The following is a 17,675-nucleotide window of genomic DNA, read 5'->3' as shown; positions in this document are numbered from 1 at the left end:
AGTAAAGCAAAAAGGCATGCCTGATGTCAACATAGGGTGTATAAGTATACCAAGATAAAAATTACTCTCATGGCAAAAATACTTTTTTATGTGGGAAAGAAAAAACACATCCCCAGAAAGGTCAGAATATCCTTTTTGCAATGGTATACAGCTTGTGCTGGTATTGACACTGAAATCAGACTTGTGGCATCTTTGATAAACAAGGCTCAACCATACTAATGTGCAGATACCACATGTCTTTTGTTAACTGCCCCTAAGGCCAGTTATAGGGGACGCTTTAAGCCACTTCACACAGACGCAGAAACAGGCAACACGTGACCATCAATTGGACTATCAACGTTTATTTGTCCCAATCATGTCTGGGTGACTACCTGTTTATCGTCTGGTGACTGAAAAAAAATAAAGGAAAAATACAAACTGGATCGAATGAGCAAAGGTTTTATGTGCGTTGTCACAGTTTTAGGAAATATAACCTTAAACAACTATACAGCCATAATCAAGTTTACCAACAATTAAAGTACGGTATGTTCAACAACAGATTTGGAAATTTGTCGAGAAATACCACTTTTAATTAGAGAAGAACATTTATAAGGATGCTCACGTGATGTGACTGCTCTACGCCTCAAACTCTGACATTCGGGCTCTTTGCTGACTTTGCTGTCTGCAACTGTATCCAAATAGTTAAATTGTTTTGGCACTGACAGGGTTCTCTTTACAGGTTAATACTATGAGTGTCTCCAAGCAGAGATGTGATACATGTACATGTATTTATAAATGAGCTAAAAAGACACTGTACTAATCAAAATGGATTGAATAAGCCCCGTGGTCTAAGTATGGCGTCCCCCCAGTTTTGTGTAACGTGGCAGATTCCACGTGGCAAGGTTAAAAATTTCAACGTGTAGGCCTATAACTACAAAAACACTACTCTATTTAGAACAGAAAATATAGCAAATACAACTGTAAGCTCACCAGTCAGCTACGACACCTGACCGCGATAGTTTCTTCTGGCACTCGGGCCCCAATAGGGACCTGAGATCTGGGTCAAGATTTTGGTCAGTTTTCTGGCGCCATGTGCATGCTGCATCGCCAACCTATCGTATATGCCCTGCGGGTTTTTGCGGGCGAAAGAGGGCGCACTAACATGAGAAGTGATCTAACATCTTTGCTTTAAGAACACGTTCTTGAAAACAAGGAATGTACCTGAATCAATATCATCTGCTTTGTTTTCGCTTCTTACCTTGTAAGTTTAATGTGGACACCGTGTATGATCTTCTAAATTTTGGCATAAATTTACACCACTGATGTGACTGTGTGATGAGATAAACTGTGCAACTCCTTCCAATAAAAGGCTCTTCCAACTGAAAAGGATGATAAAAATGACGGTAATGAAGGTATCGTGTCTGTATGTTTTTGCTCTTCAGTTCTTCCTACAATCATCATTTTATCGGATGTAACTGGGAACTACCCCATCACTGGTGGAATAGCATATCTCGTGGTAGGAGTTGATCGCGAGTTCAGGTGCATGATGCCTGGAATAGACCCAGGGGCCTCATTCATTTGGATGGTGGGAAGTCAGGTGATCGGTCCAGATTACAACACAAATGTTACCGATGCCAATGGGTTGTTTAACAGTACAAGCTTCATAACCATATCGGCGACAGGGTATGACCACGGTGAATTGCTGAAATGTACAGCCTGGAATGTGCTCAACCAACCTAGCATCAGTGTCAGCGTGTTGTTGGATGTCAAAGGTAGCAAATGTTTCAAACGAAATTAATACATAAAGAAATCCAACGCTAGCCTAAGCTTGTAAATAATATGATGCATTTCGATATGAACACATAAGTAACTAAAAGGAACCCAGACAATTTCTGGAAGTTTATGAAGCATTGTTGATTTTTTTTTGAAGTCCCACCTAAGGTGTCCTCCATGACCATGTATGACTCAAGTGGAGCAAGAATACATACCATCACCAAAGTGAAACGCATCACCCCGCAAACATTCACATGCGAGGTACAGGGTACAAGACCAGCCGCAACCATCGAGTGGTTTCTTGACGGCGAGTCGCAGCGCACTGCTAGTGCTCCCTCTGGAGGAGGTGATGGATTAGTCAACACGACCGACACGTGGTCATTCACTCTAGGAAGGGTCAATCACAGTCAGCAGGTGAAGTGTGTGGCAAGTACGGCAGAGTCACGACGACCGTTTCCCTTTGTAGCCGTGACCCTAGATGTCCTGGGTAAGGATCATCCGCCTTTCTGTGTAATTTTGTAGTCCTAACCACTCGGGGAAGTTGATTAAAATGTATAAAGGTTTACTTGGCTTCTCTGGCAATTTTCATCCGTGAATGCCTGCTAATGTAATTTAGATGAACGTAGGCTATGTAAAATATCCCTCTCTCGAAAAAAGTCATGAATAGAGGAAACAAGGTGTAAAATACATGCCGTCGTTCTGCATCCCTTCACTTAAGTTTACTTAAATTATGGGCGTGATGTTTAGAGTCGGTTAAAGTTTTAATCATATAAATTTGAATACATGTAATCTAATTTTTATTTCGTGTCATACCACATGCAGTTCCTCCGGAAACTATCCTCCTGTTCGACTCGACAACAAACGACACATCCTCTAGTGGCGTTTCTTACGTGGTGGCTGGTGTTGGTCACCAGTTTACCTGTGAAGTCCCGCGCACCAATCCAGGGGCTTCATTCCTCTGGACGCTGGGCGGGCAGGAGGTCACGCCGGATCGAAACATTCATATTGCCGGTGAAGATGGACTGACCACCAGTACAAGTATTACTACTGTTACCACCACTGGAAGCAACCACGGTGACACGCTGCAGTGCCGTGCTTCGAACGAAGATGGCGATCCAGGAATTGCAGTTAGCGTAACTCTAGACGTCAAAGGTACAAGAACTTCCCGTTTCGCGGCTGGGTTTTGTTGCTGAAACATGTCTGCATTTTTTCGATTTAAATTGCAGCAGTTAAAGCACAATGTGTGTTTTTTTAAATATTCGAACATGGAGAGTTGCATACTTTCTTTTGATACCCTTATTTCTGGGAAGTTTTTTAAAAAATTGTTAAAATTGTTTAAAAAAGGTTAATTTGCGATTCTCATGATTGTAGATAAGAAGAAATCTTCCCTTTATTTTGCTATAAGTTCCTCCTGTAGCATCGCGCATGTCACTCTTCGATTCCGCCGGAAACCGGCTCCAGTCTACGGTTAAAGTCGACGAGGGCACAGCGCAAAATTTGACCTGCAGGGTGGAGGGCACCAGACCAGCGGCAACTATCTATTGGTTCGTGGGAGATGACCCTCGAGGTTTTGTTAGTTCAAAATCCACAGCAGGTGACGATTTGGTGAATACCTCAGCTACTTTCACGTTCATCCCTAGCCGGGCTGACCACGGCCAGGAGTTGAAGTGTGTAGCCAACACATCCGATTCACAGCAGCCGTTCCCCTCAGTGGCTATCACGCTTGACATCAACGGTACGTTTTTGATCAGGACAGGCAAGGCCACCAAACATGGATGCAAAGGGCCGTTGTATACACGTGGTCTCCAATTTTGTACACAGTGAGGCCTTCAACTTGAGTCCTTTCATTCAATTCAACTTAACTATGCAGCATTCAAACAAATCTTTACATTCCAATACCTAGGATCCGATATATTGGTCATTTTGAGTAAAACAATGGGTCTTTCATTCAAACTGTATATTTCACTTCTGCACTGGAGATCATTCAAACAGATGAGAGTGACTTCGATATTAAAAACTGAATTGTTCAAGCTGAATAATCCTGTAATTATAAAGCACTAAAGGGAGTCGTTGTTACTGCTTACCAGCGATTGACATCCAAAAGTTGATATCCATATTTGAATGGAATGCTTATAAATAAAAATGATATTTGGTTGCACCCGCCAGCACCTCCAACTGGTCTTACCATGCTGGACTCGGCCGGCAACTACCCCTCATCTGGTGGTGTAGCATACCTTGTAGAAGGACAGCCTCATGAGTTCACATGCAGTGCTCGTGACATTGACGCGGATGCATCGTTCACTTGGACGCTGGGTAGCCAGGGAATTGCGGGCACCGGCAGCAGCGCTGCCGAGAGCTCATCCAATAGTTGGAGCAACCGAACAAGCAGCGTAACGGTGCTGCCTACAGAGAGCCAGCACGGATGGATATTGCAGTGTGAGGTGTTCAGTGAAGACGGTCCAGTGGATATTAGTACCAGTGTTATGCTCTTCGTTAAAGGTCAGATACCATGCGGTCCAGTAATCAATTATTCAACGGTTATCAGTAATTCACTCTGCCGGTATCTCTTCTATGCACGTTACTGATCGCTTGATGCAGTTTTATATTTTAATTTCGAGTTAAATAAGTGCCACAATTAACAGAAAAGTTTGGTTTTCGACCTTGATGTATTTTTTAAAAGGGATATTCACTTTTGTAAGGAGAATGGTGGAAAACGCAAGATGTATGCCTACCAGAAACACATATGTTATGTTTTGATTGATTTCTTAGTACCACCCAAAGTTTCGTCCATGATATTATCTGATGCTGCTGGTACCAGACTGTACGGTGATGTAGAACTGGACGAGGGTACACCGACGATGTTTTGGTGTGACGTTCAGGGTACCAGACCAGCACCAGTTATTGAATGGTTTCTAAACGATGTCTTGCAAAGTACAAAAAGTCCGTCTTCAGGAGGAGGAAACAGATTGGTGAATACAACTGATTCGTGGACGCTAACACCGAGCAGATTCAATCACAGACAAGAATTGAAGTGTTTAGCCAGTACGGCAGATTCAAACCAGCCATTGCCGTTTGTGACAGTTACGCTTATTGTGAATGGTAAGACTGACTAAATACAATGGGCAAAGAAAAACACACACAAACCGTAGATTTGAAATACCTTGGCCTAGATGCTTACTGTTAATGGTGCTTTTTATGCTCCAAAATTGGGTACCTGTAAATGTACCTATTGACAGAAAGAGAGTGAGAGGTTAGGACACTCAAACCATTCATACCCTTATATACCGACAAAGCCAGACATTTTAGAAGAGACCATACGGGTTCATGCACTTATTGACGGTTATAAATTGTATTGCAGCAAACGTGAGCCGGCAAAGGCCCACCCAAGGAACCATAAGCGCAGAAAAACCATAACAAAATGAATTCCGTTTCCACTTCAGGTCCACCAGACTCGCCAATAATCATAGGCAGCCCTTCAATGATTGAGAATATTTCAACCTTACTGGAGTGCCAAGCGTCCATGGGTTTCCCATCCGACTGGTCGCTGCATTGGTACAGTGGAGATGAGCCGTTACCTTCCAACCAGACAGCCTCAGCGCCACAGGACAATCGGTTTATGTTCACTTCCTTCCTGAGGTTCACCCCAACGAGAGACAATAATGGTGATACCATTCGGTGTGTGGCGCGCAAGGAATCTTGGACTGATCCGCCAGAAACTTCCTTCGGCCCTCTGGACGTGCAGTGTACGCTTTTTGTATAGAAGTATTTTGTATGACCTTGGTATATAGCGGTGTATTTCACAATTAAAACGTTCCCTGGCCAGGGAGAGAGAATGTCAAACTAAGTTAAAAGACGGTATCTTTCACAGAGCCAGATTGTTGAGTGGGCACAGTTGGCAATGTGCCTAAAACCTACAAAAAGTGGGGCTGTCCGGGCAGTTTAAGGGGTCCTGCGAAAAATACCACAGTAATAAGCCATCAAACAAACACGGACTATAAAAATGCCTTGGTGTCCATACAAATCCACCATTTGCTGTGCGTTTTAAGTTGAAGACTTCATACAAAGCAGTCAGGAAAAAAGCAATCGCACGTGCTGCCAAAACCAATGCCGTATAGGTTGTGTATCATATCAGTATAATAAAATCTGGCGAATAAATGATTGTGGAATTTGTAAAAGGGAGTGATATTATTGTGAAGGGGGATACAGTATTGTTTAAAACGACTGATATTGCGAAAAACCATACGGATAGAAAGTGTTGGAAACTTACCAAGCTTACACTCTGCATACTCAATAATGTTAACGTGCGGAACACAATATTAAGACAGCAAGTGGAAGGTATCACCCTTGCTTTGTGATATCACGTGTCTCCATTTTTTTTTTCATTTTGTCCACAGTTTGTACACAGATGATACATATCACTGGTTGCCCGCGACGGGTAATGTCAGGCAGAACTGTTTCCCTCAGCTGCGCGGCTGAGACTGCCAATCCATCGACCAACCTGACTTGGCTCAGAGACAATGTGAAGCACACGAGCCATGCTCAGCCGGTATTGACGGATGGAGACTACGGAGGCCAAGTGACGACACTGGACTTCATAACGGGCGTTCTGACAAAGAGAGACAGTGGAGCTTTATTTAAGTGTTGTGCAACCAGTTCAATCTGCAGTAAACTGTGTGGATATTGTTCATTAAATGTACAATGTAAGAATTATAAGCATGCTATTTCTGAAAAGTTGCCCCCCTGAAGCCTTCACTTTCCCTCCGAAATTCTCTGTCCAGTAGTCTCTGAGAAACCATGTAAGAAAAAACAGAAAGACTAGCTAAATAAATTGCTCCGGAGCGTAAAGCACAGCGCTGTCTATTTAATCACCAAAGTATACAGGTGCAAACTGAAAATTTCATTTTATTGCTTTCATTTTTTACTCTCAATATTCAAAAATGCAGGGTTAATAATCGAAAATTCTGAAAGGTTTATATCAGACTTTTCTTTCCAAGGATGACAGTTACTTTCAATAGATAAATTTCTCTTGTAAATGAGCTGTCAAGACGTAAGAACATTATCTGGCATATCTATAAGGAGCATTTCACTTTTTTCTTCATGCTTATAGACCGTCCATACTTCTCCGAGCCGATCGCTACCCCACTTCGTCCGGTCGATGAGGGCGACGACGTCATTCTGTCCTGCAGCGCAGAAGCCAATCCCATGCCTCATGGCTTCATCACTTGGGAGAAGGTTGGATTTCCGGACTCCCTGTCGTCTGTATACGCTCATGGTACGAGCATCCTGACGCTACGCAACATCAGCAGGGACCAGGCTGGCCCATACAGGTGTCGTGGAAATAACGGCGTACCACCTGTGGTTTACTCAAGCCAGATCAATGTAGCTGTGCACTGTAAGCTCTTTCTCGCTATTTAAACATGAAGTGGAGACGGTGGACAGTTTTAACAAGACTCAAGTCTCTTGCTGATGATATACTTATATTGTTGAATAATGAAAGGAGGTCTCACCTCAAATAAGACCCTTAAATTATTCTGGATTCAAAAGAAATTAATTTTGCTAATAATGCACTCAATTTTGATAGAAACAGTTTGTGTTTTCATAATACTAAAGACTGTTAATGATTGAGAGGTTAATTAACGGACAAAAGAAATAATATTAATTCAACCTGGTTCAAATTTATGAAATTAGTGTTAAATTAGTCCCGCATTTTGACATGGCAACTTGTGGTCAGATGTTTCATCCAACATGACATCAACAGAAAGCAATAAAGTTTAGTTTGCTGCCACATTTATATTTCGAAATACTGACAAATTGATAGAAATGCTTATGTCAGACTCTTTTTTGTTTTATATTTTTATGTCTGGTTCATTTTATAGATGAAGTAAGCTTCGTAAACAAGAAACCGGACAACTTTGTCGAAGCCAACGTAGGAGAGGATGCCCTCCTGGTTTGCGTTGTCAAAGGAAACCCCCTCCCTATCGTAATATGGTCCAGTCCACTAGGCGCATTGATAACCAATCAGACAGAGCCAGGCAGGCTCTTTCAGGTTGATTCACTAGTTGGTGGGGATTATGCCTGTGGTTACACAGTAAAGAGCATCTTACACTTCAGCAGAGTGACTGGTGAAGGAGACTACGGCTATTACTCCTGTAGCAGTGGGAGTGGAATAGGCATGGTCGGCACATTAAGAATTCAACTGAAAAGAAGTAAGATACGATGTTCGTTGTGAGTCATTAAGATAGCTTATGAATTAGGAGCATCAAACCAGTCAAACAGATTCAATAAATCAAATTCTTTGAAGCCAGGAGTTGTGCAGTTGTTGGCGTAATCCAACGCACTGACGATAACAGCCATCACATATTTTTTGTAAATGTATATTAAAATGATGCCTTTGCTGTAGGTTTGCTCGAAAGAATCTGGGCGGGACGTTAAATGTTAGTTCGACAATTGTATTCGATGTGTGTAAAGTGTGTATGGATGATTTGTTAGAACATTTACGTGCTTTATAATGTGTTCTAATATCGTAATATGCTTTTATCCAGTGGAGTCAAATTTCTGTGTTTTTACGAGAACAACACATTTAAATCCAATCTAATCCAATCCAATCTTATCCAATCCAATCTAACCCAATCCAATCCTATCCAATCATGTCTCGGAAAGGATAATGGTCACTTCCCATATCTTTCATCTCTCTTTCACTCATGTCAAGCAGAAGTTCAAGAAACAACCACATTCCCAAGTGATCATTTCAGTGAGATGGGCTTAACGACCACAACTCAAGGTGGAATTCAAGTTACTACATTCACCACCAGAGGTCATCCAACCTCAACATTAACATTAATTGCCGGGCCAACCACTGTTGTACCAGCTGTAGATGGTTCAACTTCAGCGTCACCATTTGAAGTTTCTTCAACTACGACAGCACCAGGTAACTTATAGTTAACTAAATATGATATCGTCATTGTCCTTGCAAAGCTGACCCTTATATACTGTAGTCTTGGGTCCAAGACGCCTTTGCAGTGCTGCAAGTCGATATGCTTGTAGTGTGTTGCGCGCGATTCACTGTGACAAGGCTATCTGTAACAGTGTACCAACTGCTCAAATGTTTAGGTTATCTGCGCTCATCTTACGTTCTTGGCTGCTGTCCCAGACTAAAGAGGGATATTTGTGAGTGCTTAACTTCGGGTGTTTGAAAAAAAACCTTGTTGAACATGATGTTGGATGATGTTTCAGATTGAAAATATAGTTCGTAAAAGTGAAGCATTATCGATCACCTCCGGTCGTCGTTCACATGATACGAATAATGCATGTCCTTATTACCGTAGTCTGTTGCCGGCCCGATCAAAGGAAATATCCAAGACCTTCCTGAGATACCTGTGACAGCAGTTCATCTGATGATGGTTTGTATTGCGGAAAAAACTACATGAAGGTCTTGGAACCAAAACTAGCCCTAATGATGACACGTGGAGGCTGACTAAGTTTAGTTTTTATATTTGTGCGGCAGTCTTCGAAGGCTGTGGATTATTTCTTTTCTTGAAGCAGACGCTGTGGATCTAAAATATTGTTCAATTTCAATAGATTGTATCTCTCTTCCCGAAAGAAATTCTAACTAGTTATAGGTAAACTGTCATTAATTCAAATGTCCCAAGTTACACCCTCCATTAAGAGCCTGCAGTGGGAGGTTTTTAAGTTACCGGTAACTTTGATCGTTATTTATCGTAAATACTGAGAAAAAATGGAACAGAATATTGTTTAGAGAACAATCCTCCTTATGCACTAACATTCTTATTAACATAACAGAATCAAAATTTAATATATTTGTTATAACAGTTAAGCCATTGCCTCCTCAACACGTGACCATTGATGGGAGGTCACATGACTCCATTACAATTACATGGATCCCTGGGAACGACGAGAGAAGCGCTCAGTGGTTTTACGTCAATTACCGCGAGGTACTTACGACAACAGACTTCAACCCTAGCACTCGAAGTAAAAGACTCGGTCATGACGTCACCGAATACACTCTGGTCGATTTGCGTGCCTACACCGTCTACGAGATCGAGGTTAATGCAGAGAACGACGTTGGCTCCAGTGAAGCCGCTAAACTGATTGTTGCCACTTTACGTAAGTTCCTGGGCTCACAAATTCTTTTCTAAGCCGCCAATCGAAAGTGTGTCCAGCTATAAATTATTATTGGTGAAACACAATATCAAGGTCCCATACCCAAAGGTTGGGTGACTCTAGCTATTTTCAACAGAAGAGGCTGCAAAACAATATGAAGCGCTTTCAGATCGCTCAAACGCATTAATTTGGTTTCCACTTTTCAGGTTACAAATTCCTAATTGCAGATTTTATTGAAAGGAATTCTTTTATCACTTAAAATCAGACATTCCAAGGAGCTCCAAAGAGTTCATTTGGTAATTGGTCGTATTTGGAGAAACAGGAAATATTATTTTGTCAACGATGCCAAAACTCTCAACTTCCGAAATGTCAATATAATTACCAATTAAAACGTATAGTGTTTATCAAAATGCTACTTCCGAACTTTATCTAAGAAATTTAGACTAGAAGACGATTTTCCAGACAAGAAGTACACAGAATAAACATTGCTTTAAAATGGGGCTAATTGACAAATGCCAGAGTAGGCGTGGGTACCGTGCGGCAAATGTCTAGTTGAAAGTGTCGTGGTTGAAACTTTCCTTTACTCCTCATACGTTGGGGAATATTTTGCCCGATGCGGGTTATACCGGTGAATCGCTTGACTGTTGGGTAAAAAGCGCATAAAACACTAGGTAAACAAGTTGTACTACAAATGACATTTCCTACAACTGTTGGATAAGTTAGACAGGTTTACCCATAACTCAGGAGAGATTAGAGGATGAATGCGGTTAGGTAATCCGTTTGCTCTACAGTGAGGCGTTTCACCTGGTACCCGCCTTGGGCAAAAAAAATCCCAGGCAGAACAATATATATTTTTTCCTCTTATTACCACCAGGAAAACCGACTGATCACCCACAGTACGAGTCGATTGGCGAGAAACCTACTAAAACTCCTGCTAAACCAGCTCTACCTTACAAAGCTGACGGTATGTCTGGATTGGCTGTAGGAAATTGCTCAGTGCCATCAGATATGTTAATTAAATATTCTTAGTTTTTTTTTTAGAGAATTTGTGATTTCAACTTCGCCTTTCAAACGTTATATCGTTTATTCGTCACAATATTGTGACAGAGTTTCAGTGATGGTTGAAGTTGTGAAAGTTGGCCTATGCATGAAGCCTATGGTTGGTTGTACTTTGTTGGAGATTGAACGATTTCTTAGACAAACATTGTTCCGATTGCACTGTTTCCCTTCGTCTTTCTTGCATTTTAAATGTGTGGAACGATGGTTTTGTTTAAATAGCACACCCCAAAACTAAATCTTATCTTAGAAGGCTCAGTTGTTTCAGATTTCCAAGGAAATCAATGCCATTATTTTCTCATGCGTAGATCTTTCTTTTGCCTTAAGTCCATCTAAGCTTAGGCCCAACCAAGAGATTTCTCGACGAGAACATTGAGGGAACAGAAAACGGAGTATTCCTCCTAAATTTCGGTTTTGAAAACAAACACAGAAATATCCAAAATAGACCTACATGATAATAACAAAAATAAACTATTCCTGAGTGTTTTTTAAATTTTCTTTTCTTATGCTCCAGGTGTTCAGTCGAAAGACAACTTGGGCCTTGTTGCCGCTGTTGTGGTGCTGGTAGTATTTTTGCTGATCGTCAGTATGGTATTGGCCGTTGTTGTCTACCGTAAATACAGGACGGCGAACACTGACCTGAGTGAGAACATCCCTGTGGCCTAAGTCATTTATCACCAACTAGTGGATAATTATTTCATCCCAGTTTGAAAACCTGCGTGGTACCCTACACAAAATCAAGAGTTTTATATCATGGTCTTCAGTTCACTCATGACTGTGATCTTGTGAACTTTATTTTCCGCCAAGCTAAAGTTCTTTTTGAAATGGTGACCTTTCGTGAAGAAGATACGGAGGTTACAATGCACACCCCTAAAACCAAATTGAGGAACCTTTCTCTAGTACATATAAAACTGCTCTGACTTTTTCTTCACAGGTGTTCGAAAGCCAATGCTAAAAAAGTACAAGTAAGTAAAAGCCATACCTATGTATTGTAATGACGTACAGCTTGGGGTTTGACCTTCACTGATACATCCTTAAAAACCGGTACGCCGACACCTAATTCCTCCGACAATCGGTTTTCGGAATGGAGCAAACATGAAGAGCAAGCAAGCGAGAAAATCATTCGATCAATCGAATCCAATCGAATCAATCAATCAATCACATCAAACCTTTCACTTCTCACTTTGTTTCGATGTTTGCAATTCCAAATATTTTTATTGTTATTTTGCGACAGGACAAGTGTGCGTACTTATTTTTTTTTTGGAGGGGGAGGTGTTCAAGAAAACAAAACACGCAGCTTTACAAGCAGGTGTTTGTCTTTTCCCTTTTTCCCCTTTTTAAGACCGAATAAAGGAAAATCGGATGAAACCAGCGTCACAGCAGTGGAGTTGAACGATTTGGGTAAGATATTTTTACAACATTCAAATTATTTTGTAATCAGCCACCCAGATATTTGCAGCAATATGAAAAGATTCAGTTAAATGTTGACATATGCCCCAGGAATTCTGGCATTTTACATTCACACGGTACCTGGGAGCTAGCTGTTCTGTGGATATGACAAATGATATATTACATCCCAGCTGTTGACATTTGAATCTTCGAAATCTGCGCTTGTGATCCACATGTCCAACAAAACATGATATACATGTAATGTTACACGCTACTTGTTAGAGTTTTGTTCCGGATTTCTTTTATCCTTTACAACACCAACTGCAAAGGGGTAGCGTCACCTTCAAATAAGCCCCGATGGGGGGGGGGGCTTAAAATACCGTCTCTCTTTCTGGTGCGGGGCTTTAATTTAATCAAAGTTCAAAACCACCCAAGTAGACAGACACCTGTGACACGTTTCTAATGATGTCGCACTGTTAAGACTCCTGTTTCTTTTCTTTCCAGATCCGGAAGAGGTCGTTACCGGTACCTCGTTTGCTTGAGGAACTGATCGACAACGGCTTATAAACTTAAGTCAAAGTTTCACCCTAAACGAGCCGGGGGATGGAATCTGCCCCCACCTCAGCGGCTGTGAGATGGGCCAAAATAACCTGGCTCTTTTAGGGTCAAATCGAGTGATGGCATCATTTTTTGTTCTATGCCACTTATTTTCTGTTAATTTTCATAACTAATCACTTTACTTCTACGCGTGCTCCTTGAAGATTTTTGTTTACTTAAACGATGTAACTATTAAGTACGGCTCAATTGTACAATACAATTTCTGCAATGCATCTAGCCATTTGAATAAGCTGCTGTCTGATTTCACGCCCACGCAGTTTGATAGAATCAAATCTGCCATGACACAAACCAATCAATGTTGAGTTATTTAATATGTGAAATGCCCCAGATGAGAACATGCAGCCGCAAAATTCAGATGCAGAACAAATGTCTTAACCACAGAGATATGCCAACCTAGCCGCAAAAGCCTATAAACACAATTATATTATCGGCTTGATTACTGAAACAAAGCAAATTTGATCCGTAGGTTCATGCCACGCAAGCTTTTTATTGAATGATTACATGTCTATATATTTTAGAGGCACATAGTATGCGAGTACACGGAGCAGCTATACCAAATCTGAATATAATTCCTAGATTTTTTACATCATAAATGATTACTAAAATAAGAGATAAACATATTACTTGCAAAGTTTAAAATTGCCAGGTTGAACACAAAAAACTCTGTAACTAATAGAAACGATAAACCTACGGGATAAGAAAAATATTCTACGAGGTTCAGTGGTACTAGCCCTACTCGACTGCTAAGTCCAAACTGGACTGCGTAACGACTAGGAAAAATATAAATAAATACAGTTTGCTGCTATTGTGCAGCCGACTGTTTTCCCCCACATGCCAAAAATTAAAAGGTCTTTACCTCTGTTTAAGCCGAAATATTTCAGATCCACTTAAAAGTTTATTCACCCCTTTCCATGTTTACTGATTCTACGGTAAGCTGATGGCTACTACCCATTTAGCTGTGCAACTCGTGTAATTAAACGTACTTATGGTTAATACCCTGACGTAATGCCACTCGTTAAAGGTACATGCAATTCTTCTCAGCCTTACATATGAGGCCAAGTAAACATTATCTGTATAGTTGGAATTTCAGGCTATTCATAGTTAAGGACAGCAACAGGAGGAAAGGCTTGTCGTAGCACCGTGCGAAGGAATATATCTCCCTCATGAGTATGTGTGGTTCAGAAAAGAACCAGGAGTATACTGAACGTTTCGGACTGCGTGCTCAGTCCGTCGTCAGGAGACTGAAGAGATAGTCTGTATAATTTTTCATATAACAAATATATGTTTCGGAGGGCTTAGTTTTAGAGCAAATACGAAAGACACTTCGTACAGGTGTGATCGATTAAAAATTCAGTGCCACCCCTGTTCGGAGTACTTTCTTGTTTTTGTTTTAATGGTAATCGTCGGTAGAAAGGTTGGAACAAATGTTGGGGTAAAGAGATATTTTAGAAACGAGTCATTTAGGAGTAAACAAATTTTTTGACAATGCCAGACCAAAATGAACTGAGATATCAGGGTAAATGAGTGATTGTTAAGAGACTAATTCAAACGCGACACCACACAGTGGCCACACAGGGGCTACCTAACAGGAACGACAGCATAATCCGACTAGAAACCAACCTTATCCAGGTTAGTGGGTGTATCTGTGCTTCATAATTCCGAACAAACGTCTTGTTTTGAAGATACCGACTATACTATCAAGGACAACTAAAATCAACCGTTTTGATGACCTTTACCGACTTAGAAAAATGACCTACATATATTTACAATTGTGACGTCATTGTCAAAATCATGTATTAAGTTTTTCAGAAAGTCAAGCACAAAACATTTTCATGCACATTACACAGTAAGGAAACACTCCTCTGGCATCCAAATGTAAACGTCTCCCGAGGAGAATTTCTGAGGGACAGTCACCTCTTCCTGTACACACACATATATATATATAGTAAAGGTTGTGTGCACAAAAGGCACACGACCATTTAAAACGTTTTGTCTCAGCTGGCGTCAGGAAACATTCAACTAAAAAAAAAAAAGTTGGCCACAGATGTTTAAAAAGCCAAGGTGTAAAGAGTTCATGCATGACGACCACAGTGTTCTCTGTTTCAATAGCAGGAACTGAATACGCGCACAACCCATGCCACACAAATAATGACTTTTTTTCCCCTTGCAAAATAATCCCGAAGACCTGGTGGGATTATGCTACTCTCTTCACTTTGACCATCACAAGGAGACAACAATACGAACATGTAACAAAAAGAAACAGTGCACTTACAATGAGCGTCTATTGTTATTGCACCGTGTTTCTTTGGTTAGGTGTCCATCGGGCCCGCGGGGTAACCTTGCACCCAGTTGTGCTCGTGGAGCACGAGTACGATCACTGTCTCTGCTGCTGTTTCTGTTAATTAAAAGACTCGTGCTGTTTGTCTCTTCTCGTCTGGTCTTCAATCTTGAAATTCAACCAGCCTACAAAACCCCGGTGCTTTACGAATGCCAGGTCACTGTAGTGGTAAACCATTTTTTACAAATATTAGACCCCTCCAAAAAACCAAACCAAACAAAAAAAGTCAACAAAGGACTTCAAAATCAATAATTTTCCTTGTAATTTATATCTAGTTTGCTGTTCACGTGTTGCAATTTGTCAGAGAGTTTTAATTTATCTTGCAATAAAAAAGCATATAGAACAAATAAGACCGCTCCAATCTATGCCCCAGGGTACAACAAACCAATTGTTGCCTGCTGTGACAGGGTCCATGGGTTTTGTACACCCTCAAGGGCAAATGGCACCCTCGGCTTTGCCTCGAGTGCCGTTTGCCCTCCTCAGGTGTACAAAACACCATGAACCCCTACATCGCAGACAATAATTTCTAGGTGGACCCTTTCTCACTTTTGTTCTGTTTCCCTAATAAATGTTTGTGCACTTCGTAATTTCCCACTAACATTTGTTTTGAAATAGATGACTCATTATTCAAGACTAACAGGATGTAACACCGGAAATCCCCAAGAACAAACAGGTTGAGCAACAACTGAGAAGTGTGCACTGCGTTTGCGACAATGACGTGCACCCTGTCAAATCACAAAGAATCCATAATAGGTGTGAACGTCAATGAATGAACAGTTTATTTTCAACGCTGGCAAAGTGTGGACCCTGCTCATGTTTACAGAGTCGTGCAACAAAGTGCACTCAGTCAAATCACAAAGAAGAAACTCTACCCAAACGAGTGTGAGCGCCAATGAATTTGACAATATTCAACACTAGCAAGGTGTGCACCCTGTTGATTCCAAGAAGTCAAGCAACGGTGAAAAACCATTCTGCAGACTCTCACAATCACAAACCAAAGTGTACCAAGTACAGCCACTAGAATCTTCCCCATAGTTTACTCTTGAAAATCAAAAGATGCATTACCCTGCCTGAACAGGGTAATGACTGCAGTCTCTGAGCAATTTTTTTTGCACAACTCGACACTCTAAGATCATTAAGATGAGGGATGGGTGTTCGTGATGTAGTTCAGCAGATCGATGCGAGTTGAAATGCCTACGATGACCTCCTTGGAGGTAAACCCTTCCTCACCGGAATCTGTAAGAGGAAGGACAATGACCATCAGTGATGAGCAAGATGTGATAAAACTTTGTCTCATCAGTTGTTGAAAAATCGCAAATCTGCGGGGAAAAGACTAAGAAACCCTTGACGTGAAACGTGCACGGGGGTATCCACGATCATACTGGCAAATTATCAGTGATGTAGTCGAGTACTTTTCGAGAACCAAGTTCTCTACCAAATATTTAACTAGTTAGAAGGGAACAAAGCTGAAGTAAATCGGCATTTGATGGTACATGCATAAAGGTAAGATTACAAAGCAACATAATGACTTCAGACCGTCACTGTTTGATTAAAATTAACTTTTTAGGACAAAAGTACTCGGAAAGTACTCGGCCGAGTACTTTTCTCCTTGAAATTTAAATTTTACACAACTCGGAGTGTCTGAAGTCTAACATTTATTTTGTAATCTTACCTCTGCACATTTACCATCAAATGCCTGAGCAGTCTGGCTTTATTCCCTCTTACCCAGTTCAGTATTTTGCAGAGAAAGTTGGTACTCGGAAAGTACCCAACTACAACGCTGCAAATTATTTAATTAAAATGGAGCAATTGCTCGTGAAATATCTAAAACTGCAAACTTTTCCCATTGATGAGCCTGATGCACATGAGTTGAAGTGTTAAGCCATAAACGGTAAATGGTCACAATGACAAATTCCTAGGTCAGATTGAATTGAAATTTCACAGATGCATGCCAAAATTCAAAAAAGATCAGGCATGGGACAGTTGACTGAGCCCAAGATCTTCGGGGGAAGGTTCCATCCCCACCCTTAATGAAATATAGTGAAAGACTGTGCATGTACACATGTAGAGTGTCCATGCGCACCCTGACACCTAAGCACGCCCGTATGCACACATACACCAATAAGTGTGCAAGAAAATGTAATCAATTTTGGATTTTTGCCCTGCCCGACGAGCGTTACAACACTGTATACTCAGTGTTTGCCCCAGAAGGCTTGTGAATAAACCCACAAGTGTACTCAGGTGGGACTCGAACCCACGACCTCCTGCTTACTAGTGCAGACGTACTAGTGCATGCGCAAGATAATGTACATATACCCTTATCACATTAGGGTGATTCTGTTACACGTACATGTACATGTATTATACACTCTCATCTGGGGAACAACCAACAGTCCTCAAC

At 41.1% G+C, this 17,675-nt stretch overlaps 3 protein-coding genes across 8 annotated transcripts in view; 2 read left to right on the top strand and 1 right to left on the bottom strand.

The window, feature by feature from the left end:
* Positions 1–14,295, top strand: part of LOC110986503 (nephrin-like) — a 56,290-nt gene extending 41,995 nt beyond the window's left edge. The window contains exon 19 of the transcript XR_015426668.1: positions 13,785–14,295. The gene's annotated coding sequence lies outside the window, so the exon portion shown is untranslated. The remainder of the gene's footprint in view (positions 1–13,784) is intronic.
* Positions 1–14,295, top strand: part of LOC110986480 (uncharacterized) — a 32,477-nt gene extending 18,182 nt beyond the window's left edge. For both annotated transcript variants that reach the window (XM_022248373.2, XM_087142143.1), the window contains exons 16-32: positions 1,422–1,751; positions 1,910–2,239; positions 2,575–2,904; positions 3,158–3,487; positions 3,919–4,251; positions 4,522–4,851; positions 5,193–5,495; positions 6,147–6,452; positions 6,860–7,144; positions 7,629–7,958; positions 8,465–8,680; positions 9,583–9,876; positions 10,748–10,837; positions 11,444–11,572; positions 11,864–11,894; positions 12,272–12,330; positions 12,823–14,295. In XM_022248373.2, the coding sequence (XP_022104065.2) occupies positions 1,422–1,751; positions 1,910–2,239; positions 2,575–2,904; positions 3,158–3,487; positions 3,919–4,251; positions 4,522–4,851; positions 5,193–5,495; positions 6,147–6,452; positions 6,860–7,144; positions 7,629–7,958; positions 8,465–8,680; positions 9,583–9,876; positions 10,748–10,837; positions 11,444–11,572; positions 11,864–11,894; positions 12,272–12,330; positions 12,823–12,860 (4,064 nt within the window). In that variant the 3' untranslated portion in view covers positions 12,861–14,295. The remainder of the gene's footprint in view (positions 1–1,421; positions 1,752–1,909; positions 2,240–2,574; positions 2,905–3,157; positions 3,488–3,918; positions 4,252–4,521; positions 4,852–5,192; positions 5,496–6,146; positions 6,453–6,859; positions 7,145–7,628; positions 7,959–8,464; positions 8,681–9,582; positions 9,877–10,747; positions 10,838–11,443; positions 11,573–11,863; positions 11,895–12,271; positions 12,331–12,822) is intronic.
* LOC110986482 (cystathionine beta-synthase-like) overlaps positions 13,391–17,675 on the bottom strand; it is a 27,959-nt gene continuing 23,674 nt past the window's right edge. For all 5 annotated transcript variants that reach the window (XM_087142145.1, XM_087142147.1, XM_022248374.2 and 2 more), the window contains one exon: positions 13,391–16,510. In XM_087142145.1, coding sequence (XP_086998271.1) covers positions 16,410–16,510 — 101 coding nt within the window. In that variant the 3' untranslated portion in view covers positions 13,391–16,409. The remainder of the gene's footprint in view (positions 16,511–17,675) is intronic.

This window comes from Acanthaster planci, linkage group LG10, assembly GCF_054643075.1.
Source record: "Acanthaster planci isolate LZ-2023a linkage group LG10, COTS_SCS, whole genome shotgun sequence".
Lineage (NCBI taxonomy): Eukaryota > Metazoa > Echinodermata > Asteroidea > Valvatida > Acanthasteridae > Acanthaster > Acanthaster planci.
The sequence above is the reverse complement of the archived record's forward strand: the minus strand, read 5'-3'. Positions and strand labels throughout refer to the sequence as shown.